The following is a 17,938-nucleotide window of genomic DNA, read 5'->3' on the forward strand; positions in this document are numbered from 1 at the left end:
TGGTTATTATTTCCAGTGGCAGGCAAATTATAATCATGGGTATGCCACACATAAGTACATGTAAGCACATATACTGGAGAGAATTTAAATTGAGTTTTAAGCATTTCACAATACCTCTCAAAAATGAGTATATAAAAAAATTTATGCAAAGCAAAAAAATATTCAGACCTGACAAATGGTCTTGAAAGACTAGAAACATACACTACAGTTTTAGATTTCATTAGAGTATCATTTAACTGAGGGGTTATAAATGTGATGGAAAATAAAATAAACACAACATAGAGGAAGAAAAACAAAGATCATTATAGGGAATTTTCTGAGACAATAAAATGAGCCGGTATAGAATATAAGTCCTTTAAATTCGGGTCTAGACTGCTGGTAATTTATCCCCAAAGAAAATCACCTTTGGTCTGTTTCTAACTGGGCTCTCGAATTCTACTTTCCCATACATGGCTGAATTTCAAAATAGTAGCCACTGATCCATTACAAATCTAAATCACATCATTAAACTTGCATATTCCCCACTCCCCACAAAGGCTTCCCACTGTACTTGAAGTAAGTGCTAGCTTTATGTACAACAGCCCCAACTGGCAACAACCAAAATGTCCATCAACATGGCCAGTGGCTACCATATTAGATCACTATGTGGCTGACTGTCATATAGGTCTCAGCAATAATGTCATCTCCTCAGAAGCCTTCTAAAACCAATCTAAAGTAGCGCTCTGCCCCCAGCACATTGCTCTTTATTTTTTTTGGAGACCATATCACATTATCTCAAATTATTTTATTTGTTCTCTTATTTGTATTCTATTATAATGCAAGCACCAGGAAAACTGGTGTCTTTTGTTCAATACTGTTATCACCAGTGGCTAAAATGGTGCCTGGCACAAAGTAGACATTCAATAATTATACAGTGAATACATAAACACACAACTTTCCAAATCTTTAATTACATGTTTTATAGCAGTAAACCTTGGGTGGACAAAGATACTATAATCTCAAATGACTTAGCCCTGGCATGCAGAAAGTTAACTTATCAGGCTACTTCCTCCAAGAGGCTTTCATTGACACCCCCAGCCTGAGCTGTCTCATATAATTGTTTAGCATCCAGTACTTCCTCTCATCATAACTATTATATTGTAACTAAGTTACTTGTTTGTATCCCCCACTGAACTGTCTCTTGACTGAAATAAATGTCAACTGCTTGAATACTTTCTTCACCCGTAAGTTACTACTTCATTTTTCTAAACCAAAGCGTAAAAGAGCTGGGAAGTAATTAAGGCCCAGCAATCTAGAGGTCATATTATGCAAGGGATATGCTGTGGCTATTAGCAACAGATTCCATTGGCTTATGAGGCACTGCCTGAAGCTTCCAGGGAAATACATAGGGGAAACAGTCCAGAGGATTCAGGATGGTCTGGTACGACTCTGGACTAGCTCTATCTGGAAGGTCCAGTCCCCACACTGACCCCAGAATGACACCATAATGCAGCCCTCTCTGACATATTTGTAACTCTGCTTGCCACATAATCAGTATCCTCATCTCCTAGCACATGGTAATAACATTGTCTTTAACGTAAAAATGTACCTATTTGCAGTCACTACCTGTATCACCACCACCAGCAGAGCCTGAGCTGAGGAAACCACGGTTCTCAAGACCCAGCACACGCACTTCCAATCATCTAAAACATGGTGGATTACTATGAAGTTCTAGGAGTGCAAAGATATGCTTCACCTGAGGACATTAAAAAAGCTTATCATAAAGTGGCACTTAAATGGCACCCTGATAAAAATCCAGAAAATAAAGAAGAAGCAGAGAGAAAATTCAAAGAAGTAGCTGAGGCATACGAGGTATTATCAAATGATGAAAAACGGGACATTTATGATAAATATGGCACAGAAGGATTAAACGGAGGTGGAAGTCATTTTGATGATGAATGTGAGTATGGCTTCACATTCCATAAGCCAGATGATGTTTTTAAAGAAATTTTTCATGAAAGGGATCCATTTTCTTTTCACTTCTTTGAAGACTCGCTTGAGGACCTGTTAAATCGTCCAAGAAGCTCCTATGGAAACAGAAACAGAGATGCAGGATCCTTTTTCTCTACCGCCAGTGAATATCCAATTTTTGAGAAATTTTCTTCATATGATACAGGATATACATCACAGGGTTCACTGGGGCATGAAGGCCTTACTTCTTTTTCTTCCCTGGCTTTTGATGATAGTGGGATGGACAACTACATATCTGTTACAACTTCAGACAAAATTGATAATGGCAGAAATGTTAATACAAAGAAAATTATTGAAAGTGATCAAGAAAGAGAAGCTGAAGATAATGGAGAGTTGACATTTTTTCTTGTAAATAGTGTGGCCAATGAAGAGGGCTTTGCAGAAGAATGCAGCTGGAGAAGACAGTCATTCAACAACTATTCACCAAATTCTCACAGCTCCAAACATGTATCTCAATATACTTTTGTGGACAATGATGAGGGAGGTATATCTTGGGTTACCAGCAACCGGGATCCCCCTATTTTCTCAGCAGGAGTCAAAGAGGGTGGTAAGAGGAAAAAAAAGAAGCGCAAAGAGGTGCAAAAGAAGTCTACCAAAAGGAATTGTTAAATTGACTCTTCAAACATGTAACATTTGAACACAATTGTGTGTGTTTTGGTTAATCACAAATTTTGTAGATAACACTTGTTTAATACTATACTAAGAGCTTTTCAACACTTTTAGCAGGATTGTGGACATTTGGTTAGTAGTTTTTTGGACTGGGTATATCAGAAAAGGATAAGTTTGTGGTGACAGTTGGTGCTAATAAGAATTTGCCTGGGCAATATAGTGAGATCTTTTCTCTACAAAAAATTTAAAAATTAGCCAAGTGTGGTGGTGTGCACCTGTAGTCCCAGCTACTCGGGAAGCTGGCAGAAGGACTGCTTGAGCCTGGGAGACATAGGTTGCAGTGTACTGAGATCACGCCACCACACTCCAGCCTGGGCGACAAAGTAAGACCCTGTCTTAAAAAAAAAAAAAAAAAAGGAATTTGGAAAACTGCAAAGAGTTCTTCACTTTTGAATTTTTCTTTAGTAGAGTTTATAGCCTATTTTTCTTTTCTCTAATTAAAACCACCATACAAATTTCTGAAACATGCATAGCATTAGGAGACAAGAATGTAGTAAGACACACAGGTTCAGACTACACAATTATTCATGAAATGGCTTTTTTCCAATGGAGGTACAGCATTTGATGCATTATAACTTAAAGGTACTACAAATTAAAAATTAAAGTATAAAAGTATTTTAAGTTAAAAATAGACTTAGCTGGGTGCAGTGGCTCACACCTGTAATCCTAGCATCTTGGGAGGCCCAGGCAGGAGGGTTGCTTGAAGTCAGAATTTTGCGACAGTCTGGGTAACATAATGAGACCTCTCCTCTATGAAAAAACTTTTTAAAAAATTTAGCTGGGTGTGGTGGTACGTGCCTGTAGTCCTAGCTACTTAGGAGGCTGAGGTGGGAGGATTGCTTGAGCCCAGGAGTTGAGGTTGTAGGGAGCTATGATCTTGCCACTGCACTCCAGCTGACAGAGTGTGACACTGTCTCTAAAGAAAAACAATAGAAAATTAAAAAAATCAAAAAGCGGGTAACATGGTAAATTTTATGTAGTATATTTTACCACTTTTTTTATTTTTATTTTTTTGAGACGGAGTCTCGCTCTGTCGTCCAGGCTGGAGTGCGATGGCGCGATCTCGGCTCACTGCAAGCTCCGCCTCCCGGGTTCACGCCATTCTCCTGCCTCAGCCTCTCCGAGTAGCTGGGACTACAGGCGCCCGCCACCACGCCCGGCTAATTTTTTTGTATTTTTAGCAGAGACGGGGTTTCACCCTGGTCTCGATCTCCTGACCTCGTGATCCGCCCGCCTCGGCCTCCCAAAGTGCTGGGATTACAAGCGTGAGCCACCGCGCCTGGCCCACATTTTTTTTTTTAAGGCCTGTCTTACCCTGAATTCCTCAGAGCAGTCTGTATGGTAGGCCATCAGTGAATCACTCCAGATAGGAAATTTTCTATTTTTGTTTAGAGTTTGTACACAAAATCTACAAATACATTACTCTAAAATAGCACCTATAGCCATTTTAATTTAGTCATGTTGGGAGAAAAACAGATATCGAGCAAATGGTTTGAGTTACGTCTAGCAGCACTAAAACTTATTCACCTTTGGGCAAACACAAATGCAAAATTAGAAAAAAATTATAATTATCTGCTATTTTTAAAAGACAGCTATAGTCAAGAGCTTGTGTTTTGTATCGGTATTTGATTTTTAGTGGGCAGATGGGAGAAGGAAAGGTTATTTATTCCATAGAAGAGACTGCGACAAATAGTATTCAAAGTTTATTTTCAGAAAATAAAATAATAAAAGCCCAGGGTATTTTAACTGCTTCTAATATAACATGTGATATTTAGTAGAGTTTATCTGTTATAATGTATGTGGTAGTAAAGTTGAAAAAAAATTGCAATTTTCCAAAAACTAAAGCAAAAATCAGTGTCTCAGAATGTAATGACATGCCCTGTAGTCCATTTCTTCACTCTTAACAGAAAACCAAAAATTTAGATTTAATCATCTTACTCAATAGCTTAAAATTCCTCAGTTTTCCCACCATCTAAAGGAAAAAGCTAATTGTTTGCTTAACATAATGTACAAGGCCCTCCACGAGCCAGCCACCAGCTTTTTTCCCAACTTGATTTCCTGTCAGCTCGTTGTACTCATCTTATGCTGTAGCCCAACTTTTCCCAAAATCTGTTCCAGGGATACCAGTTCAAGACTCATCACAGAAAAGGGGTCGATAGTCAAATACATTTTTACACATTTGGCAAATTACTGCGGAACACCTCTCTTAGAAACCTAGACTATTAAGGGCTGGATGCAGTGGCTCACACTTATAATCGCAACACTTTGAGAAGCTGAGGTGAGAGTTCAAGTTTACCTTGGGCAACATGGCGAGACCCCATCTCCAAAAAAAGAATTAAACTATTATGTACATTATGAAAGGCAGCATTCCCCAAGAAGTATTTGATCACAAAATCATTTTCATGTAATGCGTACTATTTTGTCTGAGAACATCTTTCAAAAAATCTTTTCCTAAGCCGGGCGCAGTGGCTCACTCCTGTAATCCCAGCACTTTGGGAGGCCGAGGCTGGTGGATCACGAGGTCAGGAGTTCAAAACCAGCCTGGCCAAGATGGTGAAACCCCATCTCTACTAAAAACACATAAATTAGCCAGGCGTGGTGGTGGGGCGCCTGTAACCCCAGCTACTCGGGAGGCTGAGGCAGGAGAATCGCTTGAACTCGGGAGGTGGAGGTTGCAGTGAGGCAAGAGATAGCGCCATTGCACTCCAGCCTGGGTGACAAGAGCAAGACTCCGTCTGAAAAAAAAAAAAAAAAAAAAAAAAAAAAAAGCTTCTCCAGCCATACTAAATGATTGCAACGCTTAGTGCTGGCCATTCCGTTTCAGAGTTCTGTGCCTTTGCAAGTGTTCCTTCTGGTAGTATGGTTCCTTTAGTCAGGTTGGTGAGAGCCTTTCAAATAAAAGCAAATTCCAGGCCGGGCGTGGTGGCTCAGAGAGGAGGGTGGATCGCTTGAGGCCAGGAGTTCGAGATCGGCTTGGCCAACGTGGAAAACCTGGTCTCTACTACAATTACAAAAATTAGCCAGGCGTGGTGGCACACGCCTATAATCCCAGCTACCTCGGGAGGCTAAGGCACGAGAATTGCTTGAAGCCACGAGGTAGAGGTTGCAAATAAGCAGAGATTGCCACTGCACTCCAGTCTGAGCGACAGAATGAGGGCCTGTCTCAAAAAAAGACTGAACAATTGCACATCTTTCTTTTCACCTAATCCCACGGAGAGTTACGTCTTTCTGCAGCTTTACTAGGAGAACTGAAGAAAAAGTTCTGTGCACTGGACAATAACTTTTTATGTTTTATAGTAAGAAGTCGATGTAATTAACATTCCATTTTAAATGAATTCAAGTATATCAACATAAACATATGCCAAGACATAGCTTTGATGTCAAATACCACACGTTTTGGTTCACACATTGTTCATATATTGGCCCAAAAAACTGAAATACGATCCAATGGCAGATCCGCCTGCAAGGAAGGTGATTCAGTTTTCACTGATTAAGCTTTATGTTCATCAGATTAATTGCTCGCAATAGAGAACACCCTACAAAAATTATTCTCCTTATCCTTCGTCTTGTCAGACACAAAATGCCCCAGAAGTATTTCCAGTTATCTTTCCTAAGAGGAGCTGCTGAAAGAATTTGTGTTACTGAACATGCTTCGTGTATATTCTGGAGCAAGCTCTCATGCCTAACAGAAACAAGAGCTACTTGATGTGAAACACTTTGTCACTTAAGTGTAATAATTGCCACAACTTCGGAGTCCGAGTAACTTGGAAGACAGCCCCTCTGGGGGATGGCACACTTTTTTCTCTGCAGTCATTTCGGCTTCACAGAATACCTCAACGGTAGAGAACACACTGGGCCCACCCCTTTCCAGGAGCAGCCGGTATAGAAGAAATCCGCGGAGAGCACAGAGGGTTGGGGAGCAGAGGCCCCACCAGGAGAAGGGTCAGCCGAACCAGGGATCGCCTGAGACCAACTTGGGTCCCTCCAGGGGACACCATGGGAGGAGACCGTGGGAGGAGAGTCTAACCTGAGAGGCCGCGGACGTTTGCTATAGCGGGAACCAGCTTGGGGGCTGAGAGCAGCCAAGGCATGACGGCCTAACTCACGCGTCACGAAGCGAAAAAGGGTAACGACGGGGAAAACAACCGCCTGCAGCGCCGCGTCGCCAGGAAACCGGGGCAGCCGCACCTCCCCTTCCGGCGGATGCGGCTCGCGGGCCTTCCTTATGCGGCGGCGCAGAGTGTGACGTCATGCCCCGAGCTGGGATCGCCCCTCCGGCTCCACACCCTTTTTTTTTTTAGGTCCCTGGCGTTGAGCTCTAGTTAGTGCACGCAGCCACACAATATGCTCTTGGACGTTGCTGCCTGGAGGGGATGTTATCTCCCGCCTCCTTGAAGGCGCCTGTTTCTGGGGTTGCCCCATCCAGGCAGCTGGTTCCTAGTTAACAATATTGAGAATGTATGCGCAGGGAGGCAGGCAAAAGCACGAACAGCCACGCTTCTAGAAGATTCTAGGGAGCGCGCAGGAGCAGCGCGGAGGGAGTAGAAATGAGCAGGCGGAGGACCCGGGGTCACGAGACCGTTGGGTGGGAGGAGCCAGCGGCCGGGGAGGTTCTAGTCTGTTCTGTCTCGCGGCAGCCGCCCCCTTTTGCGCGGTCACGCCGAGCCAGCGCCTGGGCCTGGAACCGGGCCGTAGCCCCCCAGTTTCGCCCACCACCTCCCTACCATGGACCCCCGCAAAGTGAACGAGCTTCGGGCCTTTGTGAAAATGTGTAAGCAGGATCCGAGCGTTCTGCACACCGAGGAAATGCGCTTCCTGAGGGAGTGGGTGGAGAGGTGAGACCCGGGCCTGAGGACCGTTGGGGGCGGGGGGAAGCCCGGCCCCAGAGGGAGCCGGTCCGGACCTGGCTCGGGCCGGCAGGCGAGGCAGGGTCGCTGCCCCTTCTTTGCCTGGGAAAGGGAGGCAACTTCGAGGGGTCATGGAAGATCGCGAGCCTTGGGTAGTACAGGAGCCGCCGGGAGCAGGAGGCAGAGCTGGGTTCCTCGCACCCTGAGGTTGCCCGGGGTTGTATCTTGGGCGAAATACAAAAACAGGACTGCGGATACGTGGACACTGGAGACGCGAGGAGTGAAAACTGCAAGACTTAGCTTTTGCGTGGGGTTGTTTTTCTTTAAGTCTAGTGTGCCCTGCTCAGGTCTCACTGGTACGTAGCAGCTCCTTTACGCACTATCCCTTTACATCGTGTTATAATAATATAACACTAGTAAGTTAAAAGTTACAAAACTAGTAAGTTAGAATAAAAATGATAACTGTAAAAATGATTGTTTTTACCTTACAGCGCTTGTAACTGCGTAGGATTAATTATCTTGAGAATCACTTACACCTCCGTTAGTTGGCAATGTTATCACTCCAAACACGTCTGAGAAATGTTTCCAGGATATATTCTTGTTGTCTTTAACTGTAGAGTACTTCGCTACGTGCAAGGAGTTAATTGACAAGGCATTGTGCCTTGTGCTAGGAAACAGTATAAGTACTGTCTATTTAGACGAATAAATAGAAAAGTTCGTTTTGATATTTACTATATAATAGTAGTTAGCATTTTATGTATTGAAGGAGCACCGAAGAGAAAAAGTGAGAGGGAAGTCTTCCCTAAGATGACTTTCTTAAAAATTATTACTAATGGGTAACTGAAAAGATGACATACAAATTGCACTAAACAGGAATAAATAGCAACTATGCAGACCAATGCGACTCCTAAGAGGTGCTACTGTGAACTCTGTTTAGTGATTTTTGTTTTTTAGAGACAGGGTTTGGCTGTGTTGTCCAGGCCGCATACAGTGGCGGGATCACTGCTGCCTCCAATTCCTGGGCACAAGCGATCCTCCTGCCTCAGTCTCCCAGGTGGCTAGCAGTGCGGGATCGAGCCACCATACTTGGCTATTTTAATTTTTTTGTAGAGATGGGGGTCACATTAAGTTGCCCAGGCTTGTCTTGAACTCCTGGCCTCAAGGGACTCCCCCGCCTCCCAAAGTGGTGGTATTGCAGGCGTGAGCCACTTCACCCAGCCTGATATTTTTATATGGGAAGATGAGCTCATGATTACCAAATAGCTCAGAGAATATTTCTTAACAAGCTGGTTCTAAGGAAAAAACTCGTTACAATCTGTCAACGTTGTATATTGTATTTTTTTCCTCTAAGAAGTTTTTCAATTTTTAGCTCTCCACCAATTGTCTAACTACTGGAAGACTTACTTATATGTGAAATTCTGAGACCATTTAATACTACCATGTTAATAGTAACTTTATGAATATTGGTAAGAAGTCTATTTTGCAAACTCCTCAACCGGGAAATGTCAGGATTAGGAATTGAGGGCTAGATTTTAGTCGTTTTCTCTATTGAACAGCTTGATGATCCAAAAGCCTTTCTTAAGATAATTGTATGCTTTTATCCTAATTATAGAAGAACCTGCAGTTAATAAATTCTTCCTAAAATTCCAGGTGAAGTAGACAAGTATCACAGGAAGAAAATAGCCGGCTCCAAGAGCTGGCTCCACTTTACATTAAGTGGATACACTGTTTTTGTTCCATTCTTACTAGTGAGGAAGAGGAGACACAGAAGAACAAATTAAAAGCATGTGTAAAAACAGTGTCCTCCTGACTTCTGCTGGAGTGATTGTGCCTATATAGAGAATTCCACTTTAAGGTTTGCAAAATATTTGTCAGGCACTACTATGTCCCAAAAAAAAAAAAACAACAAATCGTCATATACCTTATTTTAACATAGATAATTCCAATTTTTCTTTCTGATTCCACTTACATTCTTGTGGCATCCTGAGTTGGCTAAAGTATGGGGTGAAGCATCATGGCATATGTGGGGACTTTATTCTGAACTTAAGATATTTAATATAGAAGCTTTTTCTCTCTATTTCTGTATTTAAACTAAGATTTTTATAAACTCTGAGGCCTTTGCGTTTGTGTCAGTTTCTGTCTCTGCCTTCATCAGTCTGCAGTTAAGAGATTGTGGCAGATGGGGCTGAATGTGGAGACTTCTAGGTCCAGACGTATTCCTAGGCCTGATGCTATTAGGGTTACTCAAGTTGAAAACATCTGTTTCTCACAGGCTTAGCTGTTGAAGAACAGTACGTCTGCCTATTTGCTATAATTGCTAGCATTGTTTATAGCTTAGTTTTATTTGATATAAGGATTTATTAGTTTAACCGTTTAAATTAAACAAAGAGAAATACTAAAAGTCTTTCTGAACTAGTTGTCAGTGAGGATCCAGGGAGACTGTTCAAGAACTGTGTTTTGAGATATTTTTGTTTTTCCCTTTTTGGAGACAGAAGTAGTCTCCCACTCTTTCTCCCGTTTAACAATTTAGTATCTTGTATGTGGTTTCATGGCTTTACTTGATGGTAATTAAGATCGAAGAGAGTGTCTTTGTTTTCTACTCCGTAGTACAGTACGTGGCACATGGCTTTTCCTAAATACTGAAAAGGAAATGAACAGAATGCATTTCTACCCTCAATATAGAATTTAGGGTGTAGCAACCCAAGTTTTTGTACGTGTGTACAAATAACCATAGCACAAAGCAGATTAGAAGGTTATCAAATTAAGAGAATTGTGAATGAAGTTTTGTGTGGTCGTATGTGAGAAAAGTCTCTACACTGGTCCTACTTGATTGTGTAACATTAAGCCTGTAGTGCCAAAGTTCAAGTGGCAGTTTTTGGCCAGAAAGTAGCTTGTTCTAAGCCTTGGAACCATTAATTGAAATTTCGTACCTACGAGTTGATGTTTTCTTCCATTAGTTAACTAGAATTTGGGATGGGAGAAACTAAATCTAGCTTATGAGTAAATCCTCTTTTTTTTTTTAAGTTTTTATTTTTTTGCAACAATTTCTAGCTCAGAGAAAAATTGCAGGTATGGTACAAAGGAATTTTTTCTGAACTAGTTGAGAGTAAGCTGCCAACATTATACCCCAACACCAGTGAGTGTGTACTTCCTACAGTCTTTACAATACAAATATTAAACTTAGGAAACTAATGCTGATGCATTTATGCTATCTAATCCTCAGATTTATGTGTCGCATTTAGTTGCCATGTCACGTAGTCTCCATTCTGAAACAGTTCCTCAGTCTTTCCTTGACTTTCATGATCTTGACAGTTCGAATATTATAGGCAAGCTATTTTATAGACTTTCTCTCAATTTGGGTTTGTCTGGCCTTCCCTCAGGATTGGATTTAGCTTAATACATTTCTTGGCAGGAATATCACTTCCCAAAGTTAGTGTACTGTAAGTTATACTATGTCTGGATGTCACCCTAAATACATTCCTGATGCTGCATTTTGAAACTTAGGAAGAACACTGTGTAAGAAACCCTGTGTCTTCAATAAAATTTAACTACAAAGGGCTGGTGATTACTGTGCTCTTTTGCAAAGTAGTGTTTCCGTAGAAAAGAATTTTGTGGTGTCTGTACGCCTGTTCCTTATCATTAAGTCATTTTACTTTGCTGAATTGCAGATTAGGATGTTTTGGATCATATAATCTTTATGTTTAACATGGGAGCTATTCCATATTAAGGGTACTGAGTAACATTTTCTTCTATCTTATTAAACATAATGGAAAAAGTAGGCACATTTTCATTGTTCGAATGGTGCTTGTAAGAAATTCCAAATTCTGTTTCTTTTCATTCCATCTGCTACTTTGCATTTATACTTTTGCTTCATATTGGGATCCTCAGATGATACTAAGAGTGAAAAGGCAAGCCACAGGGTGGGAGAAAATATTTGCAACACATAAAGCTGACAAAGGGTTCATATGCAGAATACAGACAACACCTTCAAATAAAGAAAGTCTATTAGAAAGCTGGGTGAGAGTTGAACTTTACAAAAAAGTCTTTTCAAATGACCAGTAAATATATGAAAAGGGACTCAACTGCAATGAGGTGCCAGTAGACACCTATCAGAATGGCTAAAAAATCTTTAAGATGGACAATAGCTAAGCATTGGCCAAGGCGTGAAACATTGGAATTCTCATACGTTGCTGATAGTGTAAATTGATAAAAGAACTTCAGAAAACTGTTGCCCATTTAAATTCAGCCTGCACATACCCTTATGACCACAAATTCCACCCAACTGAAATGAATGTAAATGTGGATATGACAACTCTAGTTATAAAGAATCAGGCCGGGTGCAGTGGCTCACACCTGTAATCCAGCACTTTGGGAGGCCAAGGCTGGTGGATCACGAGGTCAGGAGATTGAGACCATTCTGGCTAACATGGTGAAACCCCATCTCTACTAAAACAAAAAATTAGCCGGGCGTGGTGGCATGCACCTGTAGTCCCAGCTACTTGGGAGGCTGAGGCAGGAGAATTGCTTGAACCCAGGAGGTGGAGGTTGCAGTGAGCCAAGGTCGCGCCACTGCACTCCAGCCTGGGTGACAGAGCGAGACTCCGTTTCAACAACAACAACAAAAAAAACCTTTTCTGTTTTCAAAGTTAATATATCCCCTTGTTTTACATAGTTAATGGCTTTTGTTGTTTGTTTTTAAGGCAAATTTTAATAACGTCTACGTTGCTTCCAACTGTCATGGAGTGCTCTTAAATCTATCAACCATTTTAGTCACTGGATTGTTGCAGGTAGTCCATATACTATAGGGTCTGCACCAAATGGAGCATGTAACGCTAATTCTTTGTATCTTTTTTCTTCTAGTTATTTGCTTATAATGAATTGTGTTGCCCTGGACTATTTGGGAAAGAAGAGTTTGTAGGGCCAGGAGGAAGTATTAATGGATGAGGTTGGGAGGGGTGTATAAGGAGAAAATCTATAGTGTGATGGGCATGCAAATATAAGCAAGAAAAATCCTCTTAGGTCTCAGTCACAGGAAACAAACATTTTGCATTATTATATCAGGATGGCATAGTTATTTCATAAACTGCATATTTAAATTTAATTGAACTCTTATTTCAAGTTTCAAATTTTGGATTCAAATATACCTACTGAGTTGAATTCTAAGTTAACAGCTTGTGCAAATGATTTTGTCATTGCATGTTGACATATCTGCCTCTTTTCCTCTGGGAAGAGGCACAGAGAAGCTATACATTATGTTTATTAGACTCATTGAGGCAAAGAAAGGGGTTCATTAGCCAGTAGCCTTAAAATAAAATTTTAAGCTGGAAAAAATTTAACTGTAATAATACCACAGCATTCAGATTAATTGAGAGTTTACTTTTAAATTTTGAAAAGGTAGTCACCTAAATGTCTAACATTATTTTTTAGGTATAAGTATGTTGCGTGACAGTGAATTTTAATTTTCTAAACAAATATCTTTTTTCTCATCTTCTTCAAGCATGGGAGGTAAAGTACCACCTGCTACTCAGAAAGCTAAATCAGAAGAAAATACCAAGGTAAGTTTTAATTTCATTTGTATGTTTCATGATAAAGTAAGATTTTTTAGGGTTGTTTTTAAACTGCTGCTCTCCAATTATCACTCCTGATTTCCCCAAGATCACTTGGAAATAAGATCTTTTAAGACCTCTTTGTCTTTATAACTTTGTAGACCGAATTCTCTGGATTCTGATTTAGAACTGAGAATTTAGGGTTGGATGTTCACTGTTTTAGAATACATGACAATAAAAGTTACATGTATGTCCTGTAAATGGTAAGCTCCGTGATGGTATGCATCCGTAGTCTTCATCATTGCCTTACAGTGTGTCATATGCATTGTAGTTACTTTATTTATTATTTGCAGAGTAAATGAAGAAGTATTCCAGGTCAGTAATTTAATTTTTTTGCTCTACTACCTGAGTGATATTTCTGAGTGTGAATCATGGTGTTGGGTTAGCATATTTGCTTAAAGGACATGTAAGATTAGGAGAAGGTTACCAGTAGCTGAAGTTGAGAGACAGATGAAGGGGAAAATACATGTTTAAGAGTGTTTTCTTTTGTTTTATTTGTTTGTTTTTTCTTTTCCTGAGACAAAGTCTCACTGTGTCACCCAGGTCCGAGTGCAGTGGTACCATCTCGGTTCACTGCATCCTCAGCCTACTGGGTTCAAGCGATTCTCCTGTTTCAGTCTCCCGAGTACCTGGGATTACAGGTGCATCCCACCATGCCTGGCTAATTTTTCTTTTTCTTTTTTTTTTTGAGATGGAGTCTTGCTCTTTTGCCCAGGCTGGAGTGCAGTGGCGCGATCTCGGCTCACTGCAAGCTCCGCCTCCCAGGTTCACGCCATTCTCCTGCCTCAGCCTCCCGAGTAGCTGGGACTACAGGCGCCCACCACTGCACCCGGCTAATTTTTTGTATTTTTAGTAGAGACGGGGTTTCACCGTGTTAGCCAGGATGAGTCTCGATCTCCTGACCTCGTGATCCACCCGCCTCGGCCTCCCAAAGTGCTGGGATTACAGGCGTGAGCCACCGCGCCCGGCCTAATTTTTCTATTTTTAGTAGAAACGGGGTTTCGTCATGTTGGCCAGGCGGGTCTCGAACTCCTGACCTCAAGTGATCCCTCAGCCTCCCAAAGTGCTAGGACTAAGGCGTGAGCCACCATGCCTGGTCAAGAATGCTTTCTTCATAATTTTTTATTTCTCTCTTCTGCCTTCATTTCTAAAAGGCTTTTTTTTTTTGTGCAAATTTTCTGATTAGCTGTCTTAAATTGATAAGAAAATAGCTGTTTTATTATTTAGAAACTTAAACATTGTTATCTATTTGGATCTTAAAGTGGAAGTTGTGTCTATTAAGAAGGAGAATGAGAAAAGGTAAGCGAAAGCCCCAAAAGTAGTTACCTTTTTTTTAAAAGGGTCATTTATCAGAGTGGTATTTTCTGAGCCCTAGATATTTTGCCATTTGGCAAATGTGTATGAAGGCAAACTTATATTTAACCTATGTGTCAGCTGAAAATTTTTTGTAAGAAAAACATTCTAAATTAGAATTATGACTTGTCTTTTCAATATATTCTAGAATACCTAGACTGTACATTTTATAGGGACTCAACAAATATTTTGTGACAAGGTAGGTCTTTGGTTCTAAAAAATTTTTTTTTTTTTTGAGACAGAGTCTCACTCTGTTGCCCAGGCTGGAGTGCAGTGGTGCAATCTCAGCTCACTGCAAGCTCTGTCTCCCGGGTTCATGCCCTTCTCCTGCCTCAGCCTCCTGAGTAGCTGGGACTACAGGTGCCCACCACCACGCCTGGCTAATTTTTTTGTGTTTTTAGTGGAGACGGGGTTTCACCGTGTTAGCCAGGATGGCCTCAATCTCGTGACCTCGTGATCCACCCACCTCGGCCTCCCAAAGTGCTGGGATTACAGGCATGAGCCACCGCGCCCTGCCTTGGTTCTAATTTTTTAAGTAACAGGGAAGCAACCTAAAAAACTGGTTAACGATATATGGTTGAGTGAATAGATGAAGGTAGGCTGATAATGGTGTATAATTTACAAGATACAGAGCATTGTTAAAGGCAAAGGATAGAGTTGTTTCATATATAGAGAGACTATGCTGGAATGGGATATATAAGAAACCACACTGGTTACTTATAGGATGGGAAGAAAATGTTGCTTTCTATAATATTGTGCACTTTTAAATTCTTTGAATTTTCATTGTTTATTATTGTAATTCCACAGGTTCTTATTTGCAGTTCCAAAACTCAAAAACCCTTGTAAAGATTTTTACTAAATTTGGCAATAAAATATAATGTGAGTGGACATGAGGCTATTTATAATCTCTAAACTGTTTATTGTCAATGTTGAAACTTTCTTTTGAACAGTTGTTTTTTTGTTCTTGAGACAAAGTCTTGCTCTGTTGCCCAGACTGGAGTGCAGTGGCATGATCTCGGCTCACTGCAACCTCTGCCTCCCAGGTTCAAGTGATTGTCCTGCCTCAGCCTCCCAAGTGGCTGGGATTACAGGCAGGCACCACCACGTCCGGCTAATTTGTATTTTTAGTAGAGATGGTTTCACCGTGTTGGCCAGGCTGGTCTTGAACTCCTTACCTCAAATGATCCACCCACCCCAGCCTCCCAAAGTGCTGGAATTCCAGGCATGAGCCCCCATGCCTGGCCATATTTGACAGTTTATACATAGATTTGTAGAAATTAGTATAAATATTGGTTATGTTATTAAATACTGATGGTACTGTTTGTCTTCCCTTTGCTAGGAAGAAAAACCTGATAGTAAGAAGGTGGAGGAAGACTTAAAGGCAGACGAACCATCAAGTGAGGAAAGTGATCTAGGTGCGGAGACGGTAGTTGGTTTGTATTTGAAAACCTATGATGTGATACTTTGTTGATTTTTATTAAAATGACTTAAATCAGCACTGTGTAATAGAAATATAATGGCACATATGAAACTTAGAATGTTCTAGGAATCACATTTTAGAAAGTAAAAGGAAACAGATGAAATAAATTCAGATATTAATGTCATATTGGTTGAAATATTGACATGTGTAATCAATATTTTTTTCTGTTTTTTTGTTTTTTTTTTGAGGTGGAGTCTTGCTCTTGTCCCCCAGGCTGGAGTGCAATGGCACAATCTCGGCTCACTGCAACCTCCGCCTCCTGGGTTTAAGCCATTCTCCTGCCTGAGCCTCCCGAGTAACTGGGATTACAGGCACCTGCCACTACACCCGGTTAATTTTTGTAATTTTAGTAAAGACGGGCTTTCACCATGTTAGCCAGGCTGGCCTCGAACTCCTGACCTTGTGATCCACCCACCTCGGCCTCCCAAAGTGCTGGGATTACAGGCGTGAGCCACTGCACCTGGCCTCAATATATTGTTAATAAGTTATTTTCCTTCTTTTTTTAAAAGCATTCAAACTCCAAAGGGTATTTTACACATGTGGCACCCCTCAATTCAGGTTTTACATTTTCATTGATAATAAATCACACTTCATAATGTTTGTATTAGAAAAAGTTGGGTTACATATTAAAGTTGTTCTAAGCATACTTAAAAAGTTTTCTTTCTTTTTTTTTTTTTTTTCCTTTTTTTGAGACGGCGTCTCACTGTGTTGCCCAGGCTGGAGTGCAGCGGTGTGATCTCAGCTCACTGCAGCCTCCCCCTCCCAGGTTCAATCAATTCTCATGCCTCAGCCTCCCTAGTAGCTGGGACTACAGGCGTGTGCCACCAGGCACGGTTACTTTTTGTATTTTTTTTGTAGAGATAGGGTTTTGCCGTGTTGGTCAGGCTGGTCTTGAACTCCTGATCTCAGGTGATCCACCTGCCTTGGCCTCCCAAAGTGTTGGGATTACAGATGTGAGCCACCATGCCCAGCCAAAAGTTTTCCCGTAACTGAATTGAGTGCCAAAAAATAGTATTTGTTTAGTACTTACAACCATGTTGATAAAACTGGTTCATATTTGGAAGAGTTGTTATCTGTGCTATGAGTTTCGTTGGTTTTTGGCCACAAATTAACAAAATTTCTTCATGAATTTGGAAGTCCTTTGGGGTATAAGTATACCGCAATTTATCAATTGGGAAATCTCTTACATCACAGAACCTGAAGAAAAGTACTTGAAATGTTTCAAATTTTGAATCAATTTTTTTGTTTGTTTGTTTTGTTTTGTTTTTTGTTTGGAAGACTTGAGTCTCGCTCTGCCACCCAGGCTGGAGTGTGGTGGCACGGTTTCGGCTCACTGCAGCCTCTCCCTCCTGGGTTCAAGCGATTCTCCTGCCTCATCCTCCCGAGTAGCTGGGCCTACAGGCGTATGCCACCATACCTGGCTCATTTTTTTGTATTTTCAGGAGAGACAGGGTTTCACCATGTTGGCCAGGCTGGTCTCAAACTCCTGACCTCAGGTGATCTGCCCGCCTTGGCCTCCCGGAGTTCTGGGATTACAGGTGTGAGCTACCATGCCTGGCCTGAACCAAATTATCTTTGATATCGTTAGAGGTCTTATATTCTATTGGCAGTTGTTCGAGTGCTAAATTGAAGATCTTTTACTTTTTATAAAATGCTTCTTCAGTCTTACTTTCTACCAGTTTCTAAAACTACAATAAATTTTTTAACCAACTCTCCACCTAAAAGTGTTTTCTTTTTTGTGTACAAATCAAACTTTGATAGTTAGACAAGCTTAGTTCCTGTTAAAAATGGATTAAAAATTTTTTACCATGTTAAAGGGCATAAACTTGGAGCTATAATCTGAATAAATTCCAGAGATCCAGTATACAGCATGACTATAATACTGTATACTTGAAATTTGCTAAGAGACTAGATCTTCAGTGTTCTCACCAAAAATAAATATGTGAGATGGATATTAATATGACATAATATGT

The 17,938-nt window shown here is 40.9% G+C and overlaps 3 protein-coding genes across 5 annotated transcripts in view; 2 read left to right on the plus strand and 1 right to left on the minus strand.

Moving 5' to 3' along the window:
• Nucleotides 1-6,865, minus strand: part of XPNPEP3 (X-prolyl aminopeptidase 3) — a 69,492-nt gene extending 62,627 nt beyond the window's left edge. Inside the window, exons 1-2 of one of the 3 annotated variants that reach the window (XM_030815484.1) lie at nt 6,707-6,865; nt 2,907-3,010 (exon numbers count right to left, since the gene is read on the minus strand). In XM_030815484.1, coding sequence (XP_030671344.1) covers nt 2,907-3,010; nt 6,707-6,770 — 168 coding nt within the window. In that variant the 5' untranslated portion in view covers nt 6,771-6,865. Of the gene's footprint in view, nt 1-2,906; nt 3,011-6,706 lie in introns of those variants that run through there. The other 2 variants (XM_003264795.3, XM_030815483.1) reach the window with 2 other exon arrangements.
• On the plus strand, nt 888-3,324 carry DNAJB7 (DnaJ heat shock protein family (Hsp40) member B7). Its single transcript, XM_004093146.3, has one exon. The coding sequence runs from the start codon at nt 1,690-1,692 to the stop codon at nt 2,617-2,619; it is 930 nt and encodes a 309-aa protein (XP_004093194.3). The 5' UTR covers nt 888-1,689; the 3' UTR covers nt 2,620-3,324.
• A 64-nt stretch (nt 6,866-6,929) lies between the features above and the next one.
• ST13 (ST13 Hsp70 interacting protein) overlaps nt 6,930-17,938 on the plus strand; it is a 32,950-nt gene continuing 21,941 nt past the window's right edge. Inside the window, exons 1-3 of the mRNA XM_003264793.4 lie at nt 6,930-7,514; nt 13,024-13,081; nt 15,825-15,900. Coding sequence (XP_003264841.1) covers nt 7,405-7,514; nt 13,024-13,081; nt 15,825-15,900 — 244 coding nt within the window. The 5' untranslated portion in view covers nt 6,930-7,404. The remainder of the gene's footprint in view (nt 7,515-13,023; nt 13,082-15,824; nt 15,901-17,938) is intronic.

The sequence above is a fragment of the Nomascus leucogenys genome, chromosome 7b (genome assembly GCF_006542625.1).
Source record: "Nomascus leucogenys isolate Asia chromosome 7b, Asia_NLE_v1, whole genome shotgun sequence".
Taxonomy (NCBI): domain Eukaryota; kingdom Metazoa; phylum Chordata; class Mammalia; order Primates; family Hylobatidae; genus Nomascus; species Nomascus leucogenys.